General features: G+C 37.0%; 1 protein-coding gene across 2 annotated transcripts in view; it reads right to left on the minus strand.

Annotated features, from left to right (window-relative positions):
* Nucleotides 1-4,941, minus strand: part of LOC121414671 (alpha-N-acetyl-neuraminyl-2,3-beta-galactosyl-1,3-N-acetyl-galactosaminide alpha-2,6-sialyltransferase-like) — a 38,250-nt gene extending 33,309 nt beyond the window's left edge. Inside the window, exon 1 of one of the 2 annotated variants that reach the window (XM_041607779.1) lies at nucleotides 4,912-4,941. In XM_041607779.1, coding sequence (XP_041463713.1) covers nucleotides 4,912-4,926 — 15 coding nt within the window. In that variant the 5' untranslated portion in view covers nucleotides 4,927-4,941. Of the gene's footprint in view, nucleotides 1-4,657; nucleotides 4,677-4,911 lie in introns of those variants that run through there. The other variant, XM_041607780.1, reaches the window with a different exon arrangement.
* Between the last annotated feature and the right edge of the window lie 15,957 nt (nucleotides 4,942-20,898).

The following is a 20,898-nucleotide window of genomic DNA, read 5'->3' on the forward strand; positions in this document are numbered from 1 at the left end:
TGAAACTCTAATAGGATGTTCATTAATACTTGATTAACCTTATAACGAAGTTTCATGAACTAGGTCCATATACTTTCTTAGTTATGATGTCATTTCAAAAACTTCAGGTTAAGATTTGATGTTGACGCCGCCGCCGCCGTCGCCGTCGGAAAAGCGGCGCCTATAGTCTCACTCTGCTACGCAGGTGAGACAACAAAACCGTGATCCTAAATGTAATGTAATGCTTACGGACACTATGACCTTAGACAGCGGGGGAGGGAGGGGGCAGAGGCAGTTGCGGCCAGAAATTTTGTAATTCGTTTTTAAAGTACTTATTCATGTAATTATGTTCATAATTTACAATATTTTCAATTTTACACTCAAAATGCCCCCCCCTCCCTCCCCGATAAATTTTGCATGTCCCGTTTCGGAAAATATCTCTTCCACCTTACTTAAAGATTATTTTAATATTTGTGACATTAGAAACGATCGATATTCAATAGATGAACCAATTCAAATCGAAGAATTTGAGTTGTAAAAAAACTAAGAGCTACTGATAGTGTTCACAAACTTTTATTTCGAGTAAATCACGATTTTTTGTGTCATATTGCTATATATGTGTGTGTATTATTCAAATTTGAAATGCATATTTAGTAGACTTATAATTTGAAACTCTGAATAAAAACAATTCCATATGAAAGATAATCAAAAATATGATGATAATCCGTCAAAATATCAAAATGCGTGATTTTCGACAGTCTTTCCGATTTTACGCTAAAAATGATACTTTCACGCAAAAGTGCACTTGGCATCCGACCGTACGCTATTCCTCAGTATTTCCGCAAGACTTTTAGCTGGGATGCAAGGAATTGAAAAATTGTGCTATCCAATTAAAAAATCGCTTTATTATGGACTTATACATGTAATTATGTACATAATGTACGGTATTTTCAATTTTTTCTTTCAAAATGCGCACCTGGTAAAATGCACATTGTCTCCTTTCGGATAACATAAAATTAGATATCTACCATCTTTCTTGAAAATTCTTTTAATATTTGTGACACTAGGACATTTACTATACATTCGATGGATAAACGCATTTAAATCGAAGAATTTATGATGCGTAAAAAAACTTCAAACTATTGATAGTTCTCACAAACTTTTATTTCGAGGAAATCGCGGTTTTATGTTTCCCTGTGCCATATGTGTGTGTGTAATATTCAAATTTGAAATGCATATTTAGTAGACTTATAATTTGAAACTCTGAATAAAAACAATTCCACATCAAAGATAATAAAAAATATGATGATAATCCGTCAAAATATCAAAATGCGTGATTTTCGACAGTCTTTCAGATTTTACGCTAAAAATGACACTTTCACGCAAAATTGCGCTTGGCATCCGGCCGTACGCTATTCCTGGGTATTTTTGCAAGACTATTAGCTGGGATGCCAAGCATTAACAAATTTTGCCGTCGAATCCTTATCTAGAGCACTTTTTGAGGTTTGGCCGGTCTACTATTGGGAACTAAATCAATTTTTCAAGCCTTTCAAGCTATTGGGACACCTTTTTCTTTCAATCATGATTTCAATGGCCAGTAAATTCATGTTCAAGTTTATATTTTTATGTTTTTATTTGAAAATATATATTGAAATAATTAAATAAGAGTCTTTGCACTCTACCTCCATCGATCAAACCTTCTTAATGTGCACTAAACTGAATTTCCAGAACTGTCAGAATACGAAGTACACTGTAGTTGGATTAGAAAATGATTATTACAGCCTATGTGGGTATTTCACTTTGAGCAGGCCATTCCATATTCATACAATATAGCATGGCTGAGCAAATGGAGCAAAGTCACCATATGTTTTCATCAAAATGGGATAATGAAATTATTGAAGAATGATTTTACAATGAATGAATTTGCTGGTACATGGCACTTTGAAATCTAGAGTATACATGCATCAAATAGATCAAACTTGAACGCTCTTTATGTTGATACATGTAGGTAATTGAATCGATTATTAAGTGGTGATGAGTAGGCAGTTGATAATTGGGCACAAGACAAAGAATATACATGTACATTGTAAAAGAGGATATCAATGCATGTGAGAGGCATTCATTTCAGGCTCAAGGAGCCTGAAATGCACATGTACGCGGGAGATTTTCTAAGACTGATAATGATATTGGAGGCATTCGCTCTTTCAAGCTCCATGCTGTGCAGAGGCAAGAGGAGACTTTAAAGGGGAATCCAACCCAAATAAATACTTGTTTTATAAGGAAAAGAAAAATCAGACAAGTTGATAGGTGAAAGTTTGAACAATATTGGACAAACAACAAGAAAGTTATGAATTTTTAAAAGTTGTAATTATTGGTAATCACTATACCCATGGAGACTTCAAATTGGCCGCATATGGGATGTCATAGTGATGTAAGGCAAGGACTACTCTTCCATGTACTCCAATACATATTATGGCTAAAATGTCATTTTCCCAAAAAGTTTTATTTCAAATTATATTTTTCTTTCATGAGAACATACAACAATATACTACCTGGGTCATATTTAGATCACAACCCCAGGGGAATGGGTACTTAGGAGAAAACCACAAATCTGTGATAATAAAGTACATGGCCTATGGGAAAGCTGTCCTTGCCCCTTGTCATAATTTACTTACTCAGTTGCCAATTTGAAATCTACATAGTATTTATCTCAATTTTAAAGCGTCTATAACTTTCTTATTGCTGGTCCGATTTCTTTCAAACTTTCACCATTCTGTTTAATTTATTTTTCTCCTTCCCAGCACAACAGTTTATGGCTAAGGCTGGATTCCCCTTTAATGGGGGAGGGGGGGGAGTCCTGGGGGGGCCACTTACATTGACGAGTGGATACCATGCGCGACCAAAAAAACATGTAAAAACGATGTCTTTTTCACGATAGGGCACGTTACGTACGTAACGTGATAAGGGTGTCAAAAACACAAAAATAATGAAAAAAGGGTATCTATTTCGCTAGGAAAATTACGTGTTTAGGGTCGAATTTGCGGGGAAGATAAAACAAAATTAAATGTTTTATAAAGGATGTCCTTTTTGCCCCAACACTACGTGTTTAGAGTCCGATTTGCGCAAGGTGTAGAAGGTGGGGTCGTACTAAACCAATAAGGTAAAGCCGACGACCGAAGGACCCGTAACAATAAAACATTCCTGTACTTGTTTAGGGGTTCATTTCAGGGAATATTTGCCAAGAGTATCTTTTTGTTTCTATGTTAAGGGTAGGGTTTCACAGTACACGCCAATACTTGTTAAGGGGTGCATTTTCAGAATATGGAAATTACGTGTTTAGGGTGCTTTTCGAGACCCCATGGTCGCGCATGGTATCCACTCGTGAATGGAAGTGGCCCCCCGGGAGGGAGTCCAAAAGGTGTCAGACTACATGTACATGTAAATATCTGCCAAACATCCTGGGGTAGATACAGGAAAGGGGTTCCCCTTCAACAGAAAATTTGGCAATTTTAGTTTTATTGAAAATTCTGATAAAATGCATTAATATAGATGACCAATTTAGAAAGGAAGAACTCTTTTTTCTTCTAGGATTTATAATTTCTGACATTTGTACACCATCCACATTACATTCAAAGATGATACTAGTCCGATCACCATTGATTGAGATGCTTGGATGCTTACATATTTTCAACATTTTAGTATGTAGGTCTAAATCAAGCCCTGAAAATCTCTTGGAATATAATCTGCAGATCTGACGAGAAAAATCACGCCGGTAAAAAACTGAAATCGATCGAGAACCGATTTCATTTTTCGAGTTCTGTTTATGTTAAAGTGATCATGTTTTATAAATTCCTCTTAGGAAATAATGCAGTACCAGAAGATTGCAAATAATGTAAATAGATCTAAACTTTACAAATTTGACTTGTCCAGCTAAACAATGATATGAACTCAAAGAGATACGGACAGGGATAGTACATTTCCGCTGCTTGTGTTGTTACACAGAATAGTGTACAAGGTCAGGCTGGACTATTGTTTTTTTTATATCTAAGGAAGTGTCATATGGAATCCAATTTGGTCTGGGCTCTGCCTTTACTACAGTATGGTCATTTCTAATTTGGCATTTTCAAGTTTTGCATTATTTCAGTGAAACGATTATATGCTATAGGCCTATAGAATGGACATGCATCTTCATGAATGAGGAAGCTGATGTCATATCCCAACTTACACCGGTGTATTTCTTTCTTTATTTTACTATAGTATAAAAAAAATAATTTGATCAAACAATTTTCTCCATGAATAAAATGAAATGAATAAAATCTCAAATACCCTACTACACAAACAGTAATCCATTTGACCCTACCATTCTTGAGCAGTGAGCTAAAAATTAACAGGCCGCCTTATTTACCCCCACCCTCCCCTACATGTAAACTCCTTGATAAATTAAAAATATAGGGGAATTATCACACCTCCCTAGTTTCCCAAGAAGTAAAATATCAACCTCAAATTTTCATAGATTTTTTTAAAGCTTTGTTAAAATGTAAAAATCGTCCCCTCCTTCATCTCTCTCTAGGCTCTACCATTTCCCCTGGATATACTTTATCACAAACCATAATGACAATATATAAAGCTGATAAAACATTAGACACTCTTCCCAAGAGTTTCATGTCTTCATCCTTACCCTTCAGTTGTAGTGTCCTTGTTTAGAGCATGAATTACTAGTAATGCAGCAATGACCTGACCTACATCATAGAGCTATGTACACATGTACAATGTACATTGTGGACTGAAGACTTTCAATGCAAAGGCTATCTAGAGCAATGATTCAAAGGTGAATTACACTGCAAACAATTCCACATGTAGTCTATTATCTTGACCAATAATAGGTCAAATTTACTTTGAATCAGAAACAAAACAAGTATTTTTTCCACTTACTACAACATTCTTCATGAAAGTTGGTAAGTTTCTGACACTTGAAGCATGCCTTGTCTCATAAACTGTTGAGTACGTTGATCTGATTTGGGTTAGATACAGGTTGTACACAAACATATCAGTGGGTCTTTGAATTTTAGTTGTAGACTATCAACACAACCTCCTTCAATCTTGGAGGCCTCTGGACGGCCTCTGGACACTACATGGAGGGTCAACAAACTATTGTGGATTAAAGACCTGAATGAAGTAGTACACTGACTCACCCACATACACAAATAATCAATATGAAGCTCCTTGAAATAATGCACATCTACAATTATAGCATAGAGCTATAGCTCTATGATTATAGCATGAGTGGCGATGAAGCACATGCGAGGGTATCTTTTTTAACTTTATTCATAAGTGATTTACCCCAATGTTACATCAGAAAACTCTGTTTTATTCGCAGATGGCACACATGTCTCTATGTCTACCCTTGGTAGCAATATTGATTTTATGTTTAAATGAATTTCTGTTTGTTTTAAGTCCCATTGACGCTGTTAAGTGTTGATGCCCTCTATATTCATTGGTCGAATGCAGAATATGGCTGCATGCACATGCAACAGGACATGTAAAATTTGTGGGCCTGTTGAGAAATCCTACTTGGTTGACCAAGGTTTGTTATACTATCATGTGAAAAAAACTTTATATAGAATATTGCTCTAGAATAGAATAGAAAATAAGGGCCTAAACTCGGTTGGTAATGTGCAGTCTTTGACACTGAAAATTTATTTCTTTATTTTAATGGTCAACCGATCTCCGCAAAAAAGTCCGGCCCTGGCAGGCACCGGTCAAGAAACACCCGAGATGACTCATACCCCTTTCATAAACCCAATTACTATGAATTAGGCGGCTAATAGCAGCATAATTTGGTCGTAAAATTGGAGGAGGACAAGAGTTATCCGCATTACTCTGTTGCTGCTATTATCCGCATAATAGCAGCATCGGGATAAGATTTTGAGTTTATGAACGCAATTCCAAATAATGCGGATAATTGCCATGGTGCGGTCACAAGGTCACCCTTTTCCAACACAACCGCATCGGAGGGGGCGTGTCCAGTTGTCATGGCGATTATCCGCCTTTTTCAGGACGGGCGCTCGTAAAAATAATGCGGCTTATTTTCGGAGTTTATGAACGCAATTTTTATTGAATTATCCGCATTACTCTTATGCGGCTAATTGGAGGATAGGTTTATGTAAAGGGTATACAGCCTAGTAAAAACAATTCTACAGTAGGCATACCAAGTTACTGTTGTTAGTTCAGTATCCACTAAAGCCATTTATCATCAATGCCACTTCTCTTGCATTTAAAACCTGTTGACATTGGTGCAGTGTACAGTACATGGGTCAAATGAATACTTCAAGTGTTCACAAATGCATGGCTAGTCATTGAATAAAATATACTATGATGGTTTTATTTCTTATGGTAATTTCCTATTGCTATAGTGGCTACCATTTGATTGCATAATAGGCCGAATTGTAACCTTCATGCTTTGGGCCCTGAACTAATACCTTGGTCACATTTCTTCTACGGCGGCCGTACGGCGAGTCGAAAACAGTTGTTTTATTCATTTTTATTCAAACCACCTACACGTATATGTAGCTGGTACAAAAAAAAATGTTACAACGGCTGTTTTCGACTCGCTGTACAGCCCCCGTAGAAGAATTGTGACCAAGGTATAAAATTAAAAAACCAAGGTATACTGTATATCATAACGATGAGTAAGAGGTGATATCTCCTTTTTTATGCACATCTAGAAAATGATTTTTGATATTTTTATTTAGCATGAAAAAGCACATCCTACATGTAAGTCTAACTTGTCAAAATTGATTTAAAAGAACTAAACACAAATACTTGATTGAAACTAAGTAGAAATTCACTAACTTCCATGAACATTAAAGGGAGATAACAAGGTTTGAAGTTTAGGGTTCACTCACGCATGAGATGTTCAGAGTCACTGAACAATCTCTGTGAAACATCGAAGAGGTCCAGGGGCTCTACACAAATAATAGCAACCATCGTCAAGCACTATTTTTTCCAATTGACTGTCTACACTGTACAATATACTACATGTAAGGGCTGGGTTCAATACATTTCAATGACATTCCGAATTACATTCTTAATTACAACAATCCGAATTAGTCTAATCCCAATAATATTTTATTATATTACATAGGTCATGTAGATTCGAATCAGTGATAGGTCAATACGCCATCACGTGACCATGGCTGCGAGGATCGCATTTGTTATATTCTAGGTTTTGACGTCACCTCAGGGAATATACCGCGTTGTATTTTCAATTGCGGCGTTATATCCACTAAGGTGACGTCACTCGCTGCATACAAGTTGCGCAACAAGGTAGTTGATGTACGCGCTAGTGTTAACGCGTCGATTGCATGAAGAACGCGCTTAATGTATTAAAAAAAAAAAAATATACTATTATGACGTAGATGGATCAGAGCAGTAGCAAGAATTTCGGGTTTGAGCCGGATAATGAATACAATTTCTGATGGCGAATCCACATATACTATATAATATAACAGATATTGCCTGGTCTATCATTTTAATATATAACATTTCAACTCCCCTCCGAAGCTATATTTTTTCCCTCGGGATAATATTTTCCCTCAGCCCTGCGCGCTTCGGGCAAAATATATTCCCTTGGGAAAAATATAACTCCGTCGGGGAGAGGAAATGTTATATTCAAACTCTAGGTAGGCAATATCTGTATATTACTATGACCAACTGATCAGTTTTTATGAACTAAAATGATCTATGATCTGAGCCCTGACTCCCCATCTTTATAGCCTCTTGTTGAGGTCCTGGTGGCTGCTTCCGAGCGAAGCGTGGGATTTCCTAATTCACAAAGTGAATTATGTCTGGCGAGGGCAGCGAGCCAGGGCCTTTTGACATCTGAGCTGAATTACATGTACATGTATATATTCATACGGAACATCTTCCTAATGAATATACATGAGTCATATTACCAGTCACCTAGTTAGTTTGCTAGTAAACCAATGAAATGTCAAAGTTGTTTCGTCCAGGGTTTGGAATACTATAGTAGTCCACTATTCTGCAGGGGATTCATTTAATTTGCGGGACACTATTATATAACCAGCAAAATGCTACAAGTAGTGGTACTACTACTACATGTAGTACTGGCTGTAACAGACCCATCACTGCCACGAAACTTCCTGGGAGATACTGGTCAGCCACTGGTCATACTAGAGTCCAGGGGAAGCAACTCCACTCCAGCATTCCCTCACTGCACAGCGGAGAGTGATAATCGACGCATAATGGAATCGCATGAAATATTCCTTTTTTCCATATCCTGTAGGTAGATTTACAAAAACATCTTGTCTTTTCAATGCAAATTTAATTTCCTTGACTTGCAAATCCTTAAATTGGTCAATATTCAGCATTTTAGAGGCATATCAATAATGCTCTTTGAGATTTCGTTGTCACTCTTTGCCACAAATCAATGGGTCGCATTTCAAGTTGAGCTTATGAATATTCAATATGACGCCATAGCAGTCCACGCTCTCATTGGATGATTTCACTGGCCAGTTTTTGGTCGGAATATTGGTAAAAACAATAAAAAACAAAAAAAAGTCAGTGAAATTCGGCTCAGATGTCAAGAGGCCCTGTCTCACAGCGCTCTGCTTCTCTATATCCCTTGATTCGCCATGTTTGCAGAAAGCAGCCGCCAGGGCCAAGACAAGAGGCTACAATCTTCATGGTTCAGATGCCAAGTTCAAAAATCAATCTTGCGTGACATAGAAGGTCAAGATCTATGACTCATAGGATCACTATGGGTTGCACACTATGGAAATGAGGAATGAGTTGGGTATATAACTGAGCACCTGGAAGAGGGCATCAAAAGACTCTTGAGATAATGTGTGCTGTGGTCTTGTGGGCTAAGACATGCCCCTCCCCCACAAAGCAGCCAGCCAAAATAAATCAATTTAAAAAAAGGAGGAAAGATGGATAATTTGTGGGAAAAGAAAAAAAAAGGTCATCTTAAGTACTGTTTGCTTTGTCTTCTGTGACCCTTTTCAAAAATGCAATGAACATTGCATTTTTTCTGCACTAATTTTCTTACAATTTCTTTACCTGTGCACTGTTTGATCAAACAATATGACGGTTCTATAACGGGCAGCTTGATACTACCCTGCTTCTTGAAAATTTTATGAAATTTCAATGATTCCACATTTTGCATGCAAATAGCAATCCAACCCAGCTTTTTGTTTGCATCACTTCCCTGATATTAAATTCTGAAGATCTGAAGATAAAAATCCTGCCTGGTATTTAAGGGCAATATGATGCATATTGGTCACGGCTGTGAATGATACGACAATACATACTAGGTACAAAGTACTGTACAACACTGGGGTGAGTATTCATTTCTGTAATGTAAACACACTTTTAAACTCGGATTTAGTTCAATATACATATACATGCAACTCCAAGCCAAAAAAGGCCAAATGTGATCCTATACGCACAGAAAGCTTTAGCTTCACATGAAGGTGTAACATTTGACCTATTTTAGTAATGGATATATGATTATGATCCTCACAGATATGATTGAAGCAAAGACATAATTTCCCTTTCATATGAATAACAATGTTAAATACACTGTAGAGTCAGATACATGTATAAAGGCCTATCAAGACCTTATTGCTTCACCACTGATTTGACAAAATTCTATTAGAATATAAATAATTCAATCATCATCATCTCACAGTTGTCTCCAAGCACTGAAACAAAACAAGTGAATCTAGTCTCACTGATCTAGACTGTGCATTATGCAAAAAACAAAAAAAAATTGCAGGGTCACAGGGTGCAACATAACTTTTGAGAAGCACTTGCAATTAAATTTTTAAATAATTGGAATATACCTGCCCGAGAATCTTTCACTTGCCTGAAATCAAAAATCCCTGAAAAAGAGACTTTATCTATTCAAAAGAAAGTATTGTGGTATCCATTGACCTTTTTTACTCCTTTTACATGAACTGATTGCATTTCTTTTTCCATTTCCAAAGTGATTTTATCTTGCCCACCATGACCAAATTCAGGGTCAATGAATAAATCACATCGACCCTAATTTCGGTCATTCTACTCTGAGAATTTTGCTTGCCCAATTCAGGCAAGTAGTGCAGGTCTTTATTTCATAACACTTGTCCAACTCTAACTTTTACTTGCCCTGGGCAAGTGCTTATGTAGCACCCTGTTCATTATATATTTTGTTGTTTTGGGGAATGTACACCAGCCCGAGCTTGCTCAATCTCAAGATTTTAGCCCAATCCGCCCTCTTCACAATAAATCTTGACATTCAAGAAACCTTGTCTCCACCATCGCAAGAAGAGCGAGGCATCAATGCAATATGGTCTGGGGCAGTGCAGAAATTATCCCGAGTGCGTCTGCACCTGCGAATTAGCAGGATAATTCGTAAAATAGCGTGCTATTTTGTGATTTATCTAAGTTGACTTGGGATTGCAATTAATCCAGAGAACTCTCGAGGTAATTGCATCTCCATTTCAAATAATCTCAAGATTGTTCAGATCAGGATAATTTGCCTGATCAGAAATAGCGCGCTTATTTGAAAACTCGGGATGGTGCAGACGGCCCTACAGTGATTGCATTTAAGAAAAGACTTGTTAAAGGTCAAGTCCACCTCAGAAAAATGTTGATTTGAATCAATAGAGAAAAATCAGACAAGCACAATGCTGAAAAATTCATCAGAATCGGATGTAAAATCAGAAAGTTATGACACTTCAAAGTTTTGCTTATTTTTAACAAAATAGTTATTCAAGAAACCTTGTCTCCACCATCGCAAGAAGAGCGATTCCTGCTTGAGCGAGGCATCAATGCAATATGGTCTGGCGCAGTGCATAAATAATCCCGAGTGCGTCTGCACCTGCGAATTAGCAGGATAATTCGTAAAATAGCGCGCTATTTTGTGAATTATCTAAGTTGACTTGGGATTGCAATTAATCCAGAGAACTCTCGAGGTAATTGCATCTCCATTACAAATAATCTCAAGATTGTTCAGATCAGGATAATTTGCCAGATCAGAAATAGCGCGCTTATTTGAAAACTCGGGATGGTGCAGACGGCCCTACAGTGATTGCATTTAAGAAAAGACTTGTTAAAGGTCAAGTCCATCTCAGAAAAATGTTGATTTGAATCAATAGAGAAAAATCAGACAAGCACAATGCTGAAAATTTCATCAAAATCGGATGTAAAATCAGAAAGTTATGACACTTCAAAGTTTTGCTTATTTTTAACAAAATAGTTATATGAATGAGCCTGTTACATCCAAATGAGAGAGTCGATGATGTCACTCACTATTTCATTTGTTTTTTATTGTTTGAATTATACAATATTTCAATTTTTACGAATTTGATGATTAGAACCTCCTTGCCTGAAGCACAAAATGTTAAAATGATAGAATTCCATGTATTCAGGGAGGAAAGAAACTTAATTTCACATGACAATGACGAGAAAATCAAAATATTTCACATTTCATATAATAAAATACAAAAGAAATAGTGAGTGAGTGATGTCATCAGTACCCTCATTTGCATACCGACCGAGATGTGCATATAACTGTTTTGTGAAATGAAGCGAAACTTTAAAATGTCATAACTTTCTTATTTTACATCTGATTTTGATGAAATTTTCAATGTTATGCTTGTTGAATTTTTCCTTTTATTTAAATCAAGTTTTTGGTGGGGTGGACTTGTCCTTTAAGCATTGGGAGACGATTGTCAATGATTTTGAGTGATTTTCGATTCTTGTGTGTTGTAGCGCAACTAATATTGTCTGAAGGAGAACAGCAATAGACATTCTACTTTGATCGATGAACAGGCTTAAGTCCTACAACATCATTGGAGTAATCTAAACTAAATCTTTGAGAGCCATATTTTGCAGCAGCTGGCAGCATTTATTTCTTTCTATTTCCCCTAAATTTTAAACAAAACCTTCAATAAATTACAAGTTAGCTGGGGATTAAAAGATCATGGTCTGCATATTATCAAATCAGAGGGCAACTTGTGTTTTGTAAAGCTATTCTCTCCATATTTATGGTCGCTTTGTAGCCCTTTTGAAAAGCGGCAAGAAAAAAATGAATTTTGTCCAGACATGACAAAGCTTGACTTTATACTGCACATGTAAAAGGAATCAAGGTTTTCTGCACAGATTTTCTCTTCTGTTTTTAGAATTGTTCCATACATCTCTGTATTAACCCATTGGCTCTAGAAATCCAGTGGCAGAACCAGGCAGAGGTGCAATTGGCACATGCACCCACTAATTCTAAATTTACATGTAAATATTGCCCATTAAAGTACACATTATACATGTATATCAGGCAAAAAACTACATGTATTTTCTTTATTTTCAAGGGTTACTTTTCACAAATATATGTAAATAATGAATGAAGTTAAATGAAAATTTTGTTTGATTTTTCACAAAATTTTAAATTGATATTATAAATATTTCTTCGAGTAAATCTGCCAAATCTCATGAAAAATTGAGCAAAATATGATTTCCTTGCAAAAAAAATTGTGGCAAGTCATGTCAAATTGAAAAAATAGGACCTATGGCTGCGCACTCATTTACTTTACACATAATTCAGGGATTTTAATGAGAAGTGCTGCATTTCTTTTTGAGGCATTTGATACATAAAATGACCGATATTCAATATCATTCACAATGTTTTTAGATATCTCCCCCTTAAGAATGCCTATTGATTTTTACTCAACTCAGATTATTAAAAAAATCACCCAATTTTTTTTATGTTGGCTATTGCTATAATTACACAGAAGTACGTGTATGACAAAAATTATAGTGGAGGGGTTATATGAAAGTTTTTCCCAAATAAAAGTAATGTCATTCCCACAATCATGGAAAGGCCTTTTTTGACCTAAGTTCAGATTCAGCCAATCGTCCCCTCCCCCCCCCCAAAAAAAAAATAAATAAATGTGAAAGTAAACCATGAAAATGGAGTGAGAAAATGTGCCATACTCTCCCCCATTACTATTACACACTCTTTCTCGACAACCTGATAAAGATTCTCAAAAAGAAAGGACCAGGAGGTATCTTTCAGGAAAGATGGGTTTATAATCTTCCTTGCTGATGATGTAGCCCTTCTAGCTCTATTGTTTATAAATGACTTCTTAAACCACTCTTGAGAAAGTGAATACTTTGGGGAGGCATTTAATTGATAAAATGTATTTTTCTGACATTACGGCAAATATAGGGAAGGATTTTCTCACTATTTTTTCCAGACTTGGGTATAACTTAATATGCCTTGTTTCCGGGCAGTTCCAAGGTAACAGAGTGACATTCATAAACAAATTTTAGCATTCAAACAATTTTATCACCCACATTTGAATCTTCATTTGCAAAGAAATGGTTCCTAACAGTATTTGCTGAACCCATGTTTCAAAATAATATTTGTTATTTTGATCCACTGCATTAATGAGATATGAATATTCATAAACATGGTTACGGAGTGATGTAAAATGGACATGCATATTTGAGGAGAAAACATATTGCTCAAACTCTGTGAACTTTAAATGGCTATCACAATATTGAGTTATTGATTGGATTCTATTTTGTTCTAGCTTTAATACATGTATGCTGCATTTATGTACAGTACATTGAAAAATTGGTGTATTTTTTTATTAATTACAACTTAAAACAAAAACCCATACCTGGTTACGGAGTAACGGTTATAGAGTGACATCTGAAATATCCACACACAGGCAACATAAAACAAATATATATTTAAAAATTTTCTTTTAATATGGTGTAAAATGATGACCTTCAGATTATCCAAAAGAAAATTTTACAAAACAAGCAATAGTTTTCTGTTAAATTGAAATTAAGTAAAAAAAAAAAAAACAAGTGGAATGCCTCTGGCCGTCTCACCTGCATCACAAGATTCAACATAGCAGCAGTGCTGACTTTGAAAACTACTATAACTCACACAAGATGTTCAGTGATACTTGGTTACTCTTATTTCCACGTTTTATGAATTAGACCAATACACTTACAGAGATAGGATGGTAATTCAACAAATACCCCCAATGCGGCCAAAGTTCTTTGATCTCACATGACCTTTGACCTTGATCATGTGACATGAAACTTGCACAGGATATTCAGTGATACTTGATTACTCTTAGGTCCAAGTTTCAAAAGTCAGATCAATAAACTTGCAAAGTTATGATAGTATTTCAACAGATACCCCCAATATGGCCAAAGTTCATTGACCTTTGACCCTGGTCATGTGACCTAAAATGCACACAGGATGTTCAGTGATACTTGATTACTCTTATGTCCAAGTTTTATGAACTAGACCAACACACTTTCAAAATTATGATGGTAATTCAACAAATACCCCCAATTCAGCCAAAGTTCATTGACCCTAAATTACTTTTGACCTTAATCATGTGACCTGAAACTTGCACAGGATGTTCAGTGATACTTGATTACTATTATGTCCAAGTTTCATGAATCAGATCCAAAAACTTTTAAAGTTTTGATTGTAATTCAACAGATACCCCCAAATCAGCCAAAGTTCATTGACCCTAAATGACCTTTGACCTTGGTCATGTGATGTAAATCTCATGCAGGATGTTTGGTGATACTTGATTAACCTTATCTCCAAGTTTAATGAACTAGGTCCAAATATTTTCTAAGTTATGAATGATGACATTTCAAAAACAATCTCGGGTTAAGATTTTGATGTTGATTTCCCCCAACATGGCCTAAGTTCATTGACCCTACATGACCTTTGACCTTGGTCATGTGACATGAAACTCTAATAGGATGTTCAGTAATACTTGATTAACCTTATGGCCAAGTTTCATGAACTAGGTCCATATATGATGATGTCATTTCAAAAACTTAACCTCAGATGAAGATTTGATGTTGATGCCACCGCCGCCGTCGGAAAAGCGGCGCCTATAGTCTCACTCTGCTATGCAGGTGAGACAAAAATCTTTTACTAAAAGTCTAACGTAAGGTTACTGGTAAGCGATGAATTCCAATTACCGGAGTTAGAAATGAATATTCATTATGAATGACGTATTCTGTTGAATCCCGGGGGGTGTTGAATTTCGGGAATTGAAGTCATAGCAGTGTCATAACGCGCGTAGTTTGATAGCGTTGTAGAGACGTACAAACTATTATGTGGTGCCAAAGAGAACTCGTTTGGAGAATGGTGTAGAGAACTTACATGTATGTTGGTTACCAGAGTTTGTCTTCTCGATCTCGGTAGGTAGGTAACATATTTTAATCTGGGTATATTGAGCTGAGGGTCAAGTTTGAGAGATAGGCCCCGGGGATAGGCCTAAATAGCAGCTAGACTTAGCTGGCTAGCTAGACCTACTTAGTAGGCTACTGAGCCAGAATTAGTCTTAGCCTTAGCAGAGCCTGAGCTGATATAGCTCACTAGAATACCGTCTAGGTAGCTACCTCAGCTCAGGCTCTGACTGACTCTTCAATTCCCGAAATTCAACACCCCCGGGATTCAACAGAATACGTCATTCATAATGAATATTCATTTCTAACTCCGGTCATTGAAATTCATCGCTTACCAAGGTTACTTGCAAGCATCCGTATCATGAGTGAAGAACAATAGAAAACAAAATGGCGGCTTGTGTAGATTGGTAGGGGCAGCGAAATTAAGCAGAAGAGCGGTAACACAAATGTCATCAGTCTATATATTTTTATTGCTACGTAAACTACAAGAATCATGATTACCTTTTATCTTACAATTTTTAAAAAATACAAATATGCCAAAATAATATTATTTAACATATTTCCTTGGAGGCTTCATTATAAATGAAAAATAATGAAATTGAACAAACAAAAAAAAAAATCAACTCTACAATCTTCAAAAAAAGTGCACTGGGAGAAGGTGGTCACAAAATCTGAGCGAAGTGGACCTTCCTAAAAGCAACATGCTTGTGTGTTGCTGCCCTCTACGTTCATTGGTTGAGAGTAACCTTACGTTAGTAAATGATTTTTACTCCCTAGAATAGTGTTGTTATCTAGAAAAAAATCCCGGTCCGAAACCGTCCCGGCAACTTCAAAATTTCCTTATCGGGATCCCGGCTCGTCCCGAATCCCGAAACATATCTCCACGCACAAATGCAATCCAAAAGTGTATACCTACATTTCCAGCCTTAAACACTGCGCACTGGCGGTGCACCAGACAGTCAAAGCATAGAACTATTAACTGTTAGCTCCATGGTCAAAGTGTGCATGCCACCACCGCAAATTGTAAACATTCACTCAAAACGTGGGGAAAATAATGAGACAGTCAAAGCGTGCCACCACCGCAAACTGTAAACATTAATGACCACTGACATGACCCGAATTATGTTTGAGTCGACCCAGCTGCTGATCTGACAGTCCAATAACACACGTGTCGGTGCCACTGATCTGTGGTCGGTGCGCACGTGGTTGACAGTTATAAGCAAATTGCGTAATGTCTTGTCAGTGCGCCTGTGGCCCTAGCTAGCCCGGAATTTTAACTTTCAGTTTCACTCTCTCTCCCTCTCTCGTAACTCTGAACATTATGATATCACCAAGGAGATATCTCCTTGATATCACTACTACTGAGAAAAGTGAATACTATCTTATCAGAGAAGCTTATTAGGAAATTTACACAAGATTAGTCCCGGCGGCCGGCACTTCGCATCGAAACAACAAACTCATTTTTTCTTTAATCATGAATTACTTTCGATCGAGAAAACATTATTTGAATAGATACTCAGACTATTCACAGTAAAAAAATATTTTGAACAACTATTTAAATATTAAGAAACATTGTTTAAGCCAGTCAATATACAACTGTTTTTAAACTATTAAACCAATAGAATTTTTTTTAAACTTTAAACAGTTTGTTTTTAAATATTTTTTGCAATTTCCAACGATATCATTTAAAACTGTTAATATCATTGATAATTTGTTTGATGCATTTAACAACATATTTTTACAACATATAGGGTATGATATGTCTTTCAAAACAATGTTGTTTCAAAGTTTAAACAACGCCACTTTAAACATCGCCAATTCTAACAGCGTTTTGGTACAATTTTATAATTTAAGTCGAAATATATCTAGGAGAAATGATTTGACCATAGAGCTATTAACAGCTCCATGATTTGACCGACTGGTTTGCAATTGTAAACATCAAGTCAACAGATGACAGATGGTCCCCAGTCGTGAACGACCAAGCACTTCCCGTAACCTCCCCTTCTCTCTCTCTCTCTCTCTCTCCCGGCTCTAACCAGCTGAAACATGATGCGCATTCGTCTAGTTGTTATTTGCAAACCCTTTCGCAAAAAAATACCCCAACAAATACAATCATCACAAAATTAATGGCGACTTTTTTTAAATGACTAAATTTGCAAATACTCATAGATCATCATCGTCAATTGTTAGTAAATTATTTCATGATAAATTCACTAGTCCATACATATCGTAGCAGATTCAACTCGAAAGTATGGGGTAAATGAATGACTCAGTAAAACGAACTGAGGTGAAAGAGGTCTGCACATGAGACTATACAGTAGACGATTGTTGTCTGCGCAGATCTCTCGGAGCCGTGTGCAAAGCTAGATTGCGTGCATGCTCATGCGATCGACGAGTACAGATTGCGTAATATTTCGAGGTGCATGTGCACACAGCCAGTTGAAACTAAATTGTTCTCTCGTATTTCGTAAGTACAAAAACTAATTAGGGAAATATTACAACATGAATTTGGCCATTATTGATTTTATTTTCCTGCCGGGATACGGTCTAAGTTGATTGATCCCGGAACCGTCTCGGAACCGTCTCGGAGCCTCAGACCGCCGGGAATTCATCCCGATCCCGGACCGACTGACAACACTAGCACTACCCTAGAAGCCTCCTGGCTACACGTGAATGGATAGGAATTAGTCTTGAGGACTCTGTGAGCATATTTTTTATGATTTTGATATTGTCATAACTCACAGACTCTTGACAATGACCCGCTTCAACCACTAAACTAGAAATACGTATTTTCAGTTCAGTGGTTGAAGCGGGACATTTTAGCACTTTTTAATCTAGCAACGCTCGTGATTTTGCCGCCCTCTACACGCGTCACGTAACTAGGTTGCATTAACAATGGATCAAAGATGGCGATGACAACAAATGTGAGTAAACTCTCTTCTACTTTTATTTTTCTATCGCACTTCTGCGACAGTTTTTAACCATAACTATCCATTTTTTGCCAAACGTTGCCAACCGATATTTTTACCCATGTACAGAAGTGTTAACCTCAGATTCTAAACATAACTAGCAGTTTGTAGGGACAGTGATTTTCCGCGATTGCGGAAAACGGACGGAATTCACGGAATCGGCTGTTTGAAACAGAAAGTGTCTTTTCAAACGGAAAATCACGGAAAACATGTTTTTTCTCAAAATGCACAAAAAAGCAACAGAAATTAATCTCAAATCCTCAACAAAATACGAATATCAACTGAAAAACACGATCTCACTTTGCAACAACAATCATGACAATCAACACGTCGTAACTACACTCGAGCCTCTCCATCACTCGATCGTATCCAAATTAGTTTACACTTACGTCCGCATAGAAGGCAGAATCCGGCCGTGTGTTGCTGCCCTCTACGTTCGGTCGTAATATAATGATCACGGTGATTCATCAAATCCAAAATGGCGGATATTCGGAAGTCATCGACTGCTCAAAACGATGTCTGAAAAGTCCCCAAATCAGCGATAAAATCCCATTTAACAATAAAATAATGCTAATAATATGAAAGGTAAGAATATATTCATGTTGATTATGTTTCCCTAAATATTTTATGAGCTCGAATCTCTTCGATTAATATGGATTTTAAAGCGATTTTAGTACATTGGTAGATGCAAATTTTGAGCAGCGCTAGCATTTTGACATCGCTACTCGTTGCGTATTGGTTTTCTTGTACACAAAGTCTATGGGGAAACAGAATTTCCGTTTTCAGACATGCTGAAACAGAATTTGAGATTTTCTGAAACGGAAAAGGCAATTTTTAGAAACGGAAAATCACTGTCCCTAAGTTTGGTGCATTTTTATAGTTGCTTTTTCTCTTGGTGTGTGGGAGCCTACATATTCGAGCCCCAGGCGTTAGGGGAGTAACCTACGAAGGTAGAAGACTTTACTCCCCAGACGCCTCCAGGCTTGGATAGGGGTACAGTGTAGTTGTCCGGGAGGGGGGTGGGGGAGGGTAATTGTCCAGGGGGGGTGGGGGTAATCGTCCAGGGGAAGTTCAAGTTGCCATGGAACCAAATATATCATATGCCAATATATCAAATCAATCTGAGCACTTCAAGATAAATAAAAAGATTGTGCAATAATTCCCCATAAGCTATGTGTGTTATAAATGTGCCATGCCCAAAACAAAGAGAATAATAAGATTTCGCAATCTTCATTTGTCCACAAAAAGCCCTGTTTTTTCATCACAAAGATGACAATAACTCGACTTCTAGATATTGGAACTTAAAAATTCAAACAGTTTTGTGAATCGTAGATATTGGGCCTCATTGTGAATGTGAGCCTATCATCAATATGCTGGAACAGCCTTTCCTAATTTTCACCTGAAGTGCCTACTAGAGGACTCAGTGATCATATATTTTATGATTTTGATATTTGTCATTTGATCACTGAGCCTAGACAAGGCTCGATATGTAGGTCTCGATCGGCCATTTTTGTTATGAATCATAACAAAATGGCCAATCGAGACTGGGGAAGTGGGGTAGAAGAAGAGAAATTTTCGTTTTTTTGAGGTTCCAGTCTGTGCCTTGATGTCAGGATACTATCACCATATGCCGACCACTCAGCATTCTCATACTTTATGTCCCAACAGATTTTCGATCTCGATTTCTTACCACTGGCTGTTCAAAACCTTGTCACTTATCATAACCTCGTCACTTAATTAAATTCATCCGCGGTGAAATTCATACACGGAAGCTAATTACTTTCCCCTTGTTTTTTAAAGTCAAGCCGCACATACCTTCTTCCAAATACGATTTCAGCTTGACAGCTAGCCATGTACATTCATGAGATCTCAAAACGATTTATTAACCTTAAAAGCCAGCCATCATCTCTCTTAATATACTCACACTTTAATGCCATGGTCACATTTGTTCTACGGCGGCCGTACGGCGAGTCGAAAACAGCCGTTTCAACATTTTTTGTCCAAATACATATAGGTGGTTTGAATCAAAATTGATAAAACGGTTGTTTTCGACTCGCCGTACGGCCGCCGTAGAACAAATGTGACCATGGTATCAGTCCCCCACCTCCGTTTTAACCCTGTTGGATAGGGAAACCTTGATACCAAATTCCTTCATCTCTCTTAATATACTCATACTTTATGTCCCCCACCCCCATTCACACTATGTTTATTCCCGCGCATTTAATCTTGTTGGCTAAACCTTGAAAACAAAACTTCATCTCTGTTGATATACTCATACTTTATGTCCCCCACCCCCAATCACACTATGTTTATTCCGCGCATTTAATCTTGTTGGCTAAACCTTGAAAACAAAACTTAATCTCTGTTAATATACTCATAGTTTATGTCCCCCACCCCCATTCACACTATCAGCGCATGTAATCTTGCTGGCTAAAACGTTGAAAACAAAACTTCATCTCTCTTAATATACTCATACTTTTTGTCCCCTACCCGCATTCACACTATGTTTATTCCGCGCATTTAATCTTGTTGACTAAACCTTGTAAACAAAACTTCATCTCTCTTAATATACTCATACTTTATGTCCCCCACCCTCATTCACACAATGCGCATTTCACACATTTAATCTTGCTGGCTAAGCCTTGAAAATGAAATTTCATCTCTCTTATTTATACTCATACTTTATGTCCCCCACTTTTTGCTAAATTAATTT

The sequence above is a fragment of the Lytechinus variegatus genome, chromosome 1 (genome assembly GCF_018143015.1).
Source record: "Lytechinus variegatus isolate NC3 chromosome 1, Lvar_3.0, whole genome shotgun sequence".
Taxonomy (NCBI): Eukaryota; Metazoa; Echinodermata; class Echinoidea; order Temnopleuroida; family Toxopneustidae; genus Lytechinus; species Lytechinus variegatus.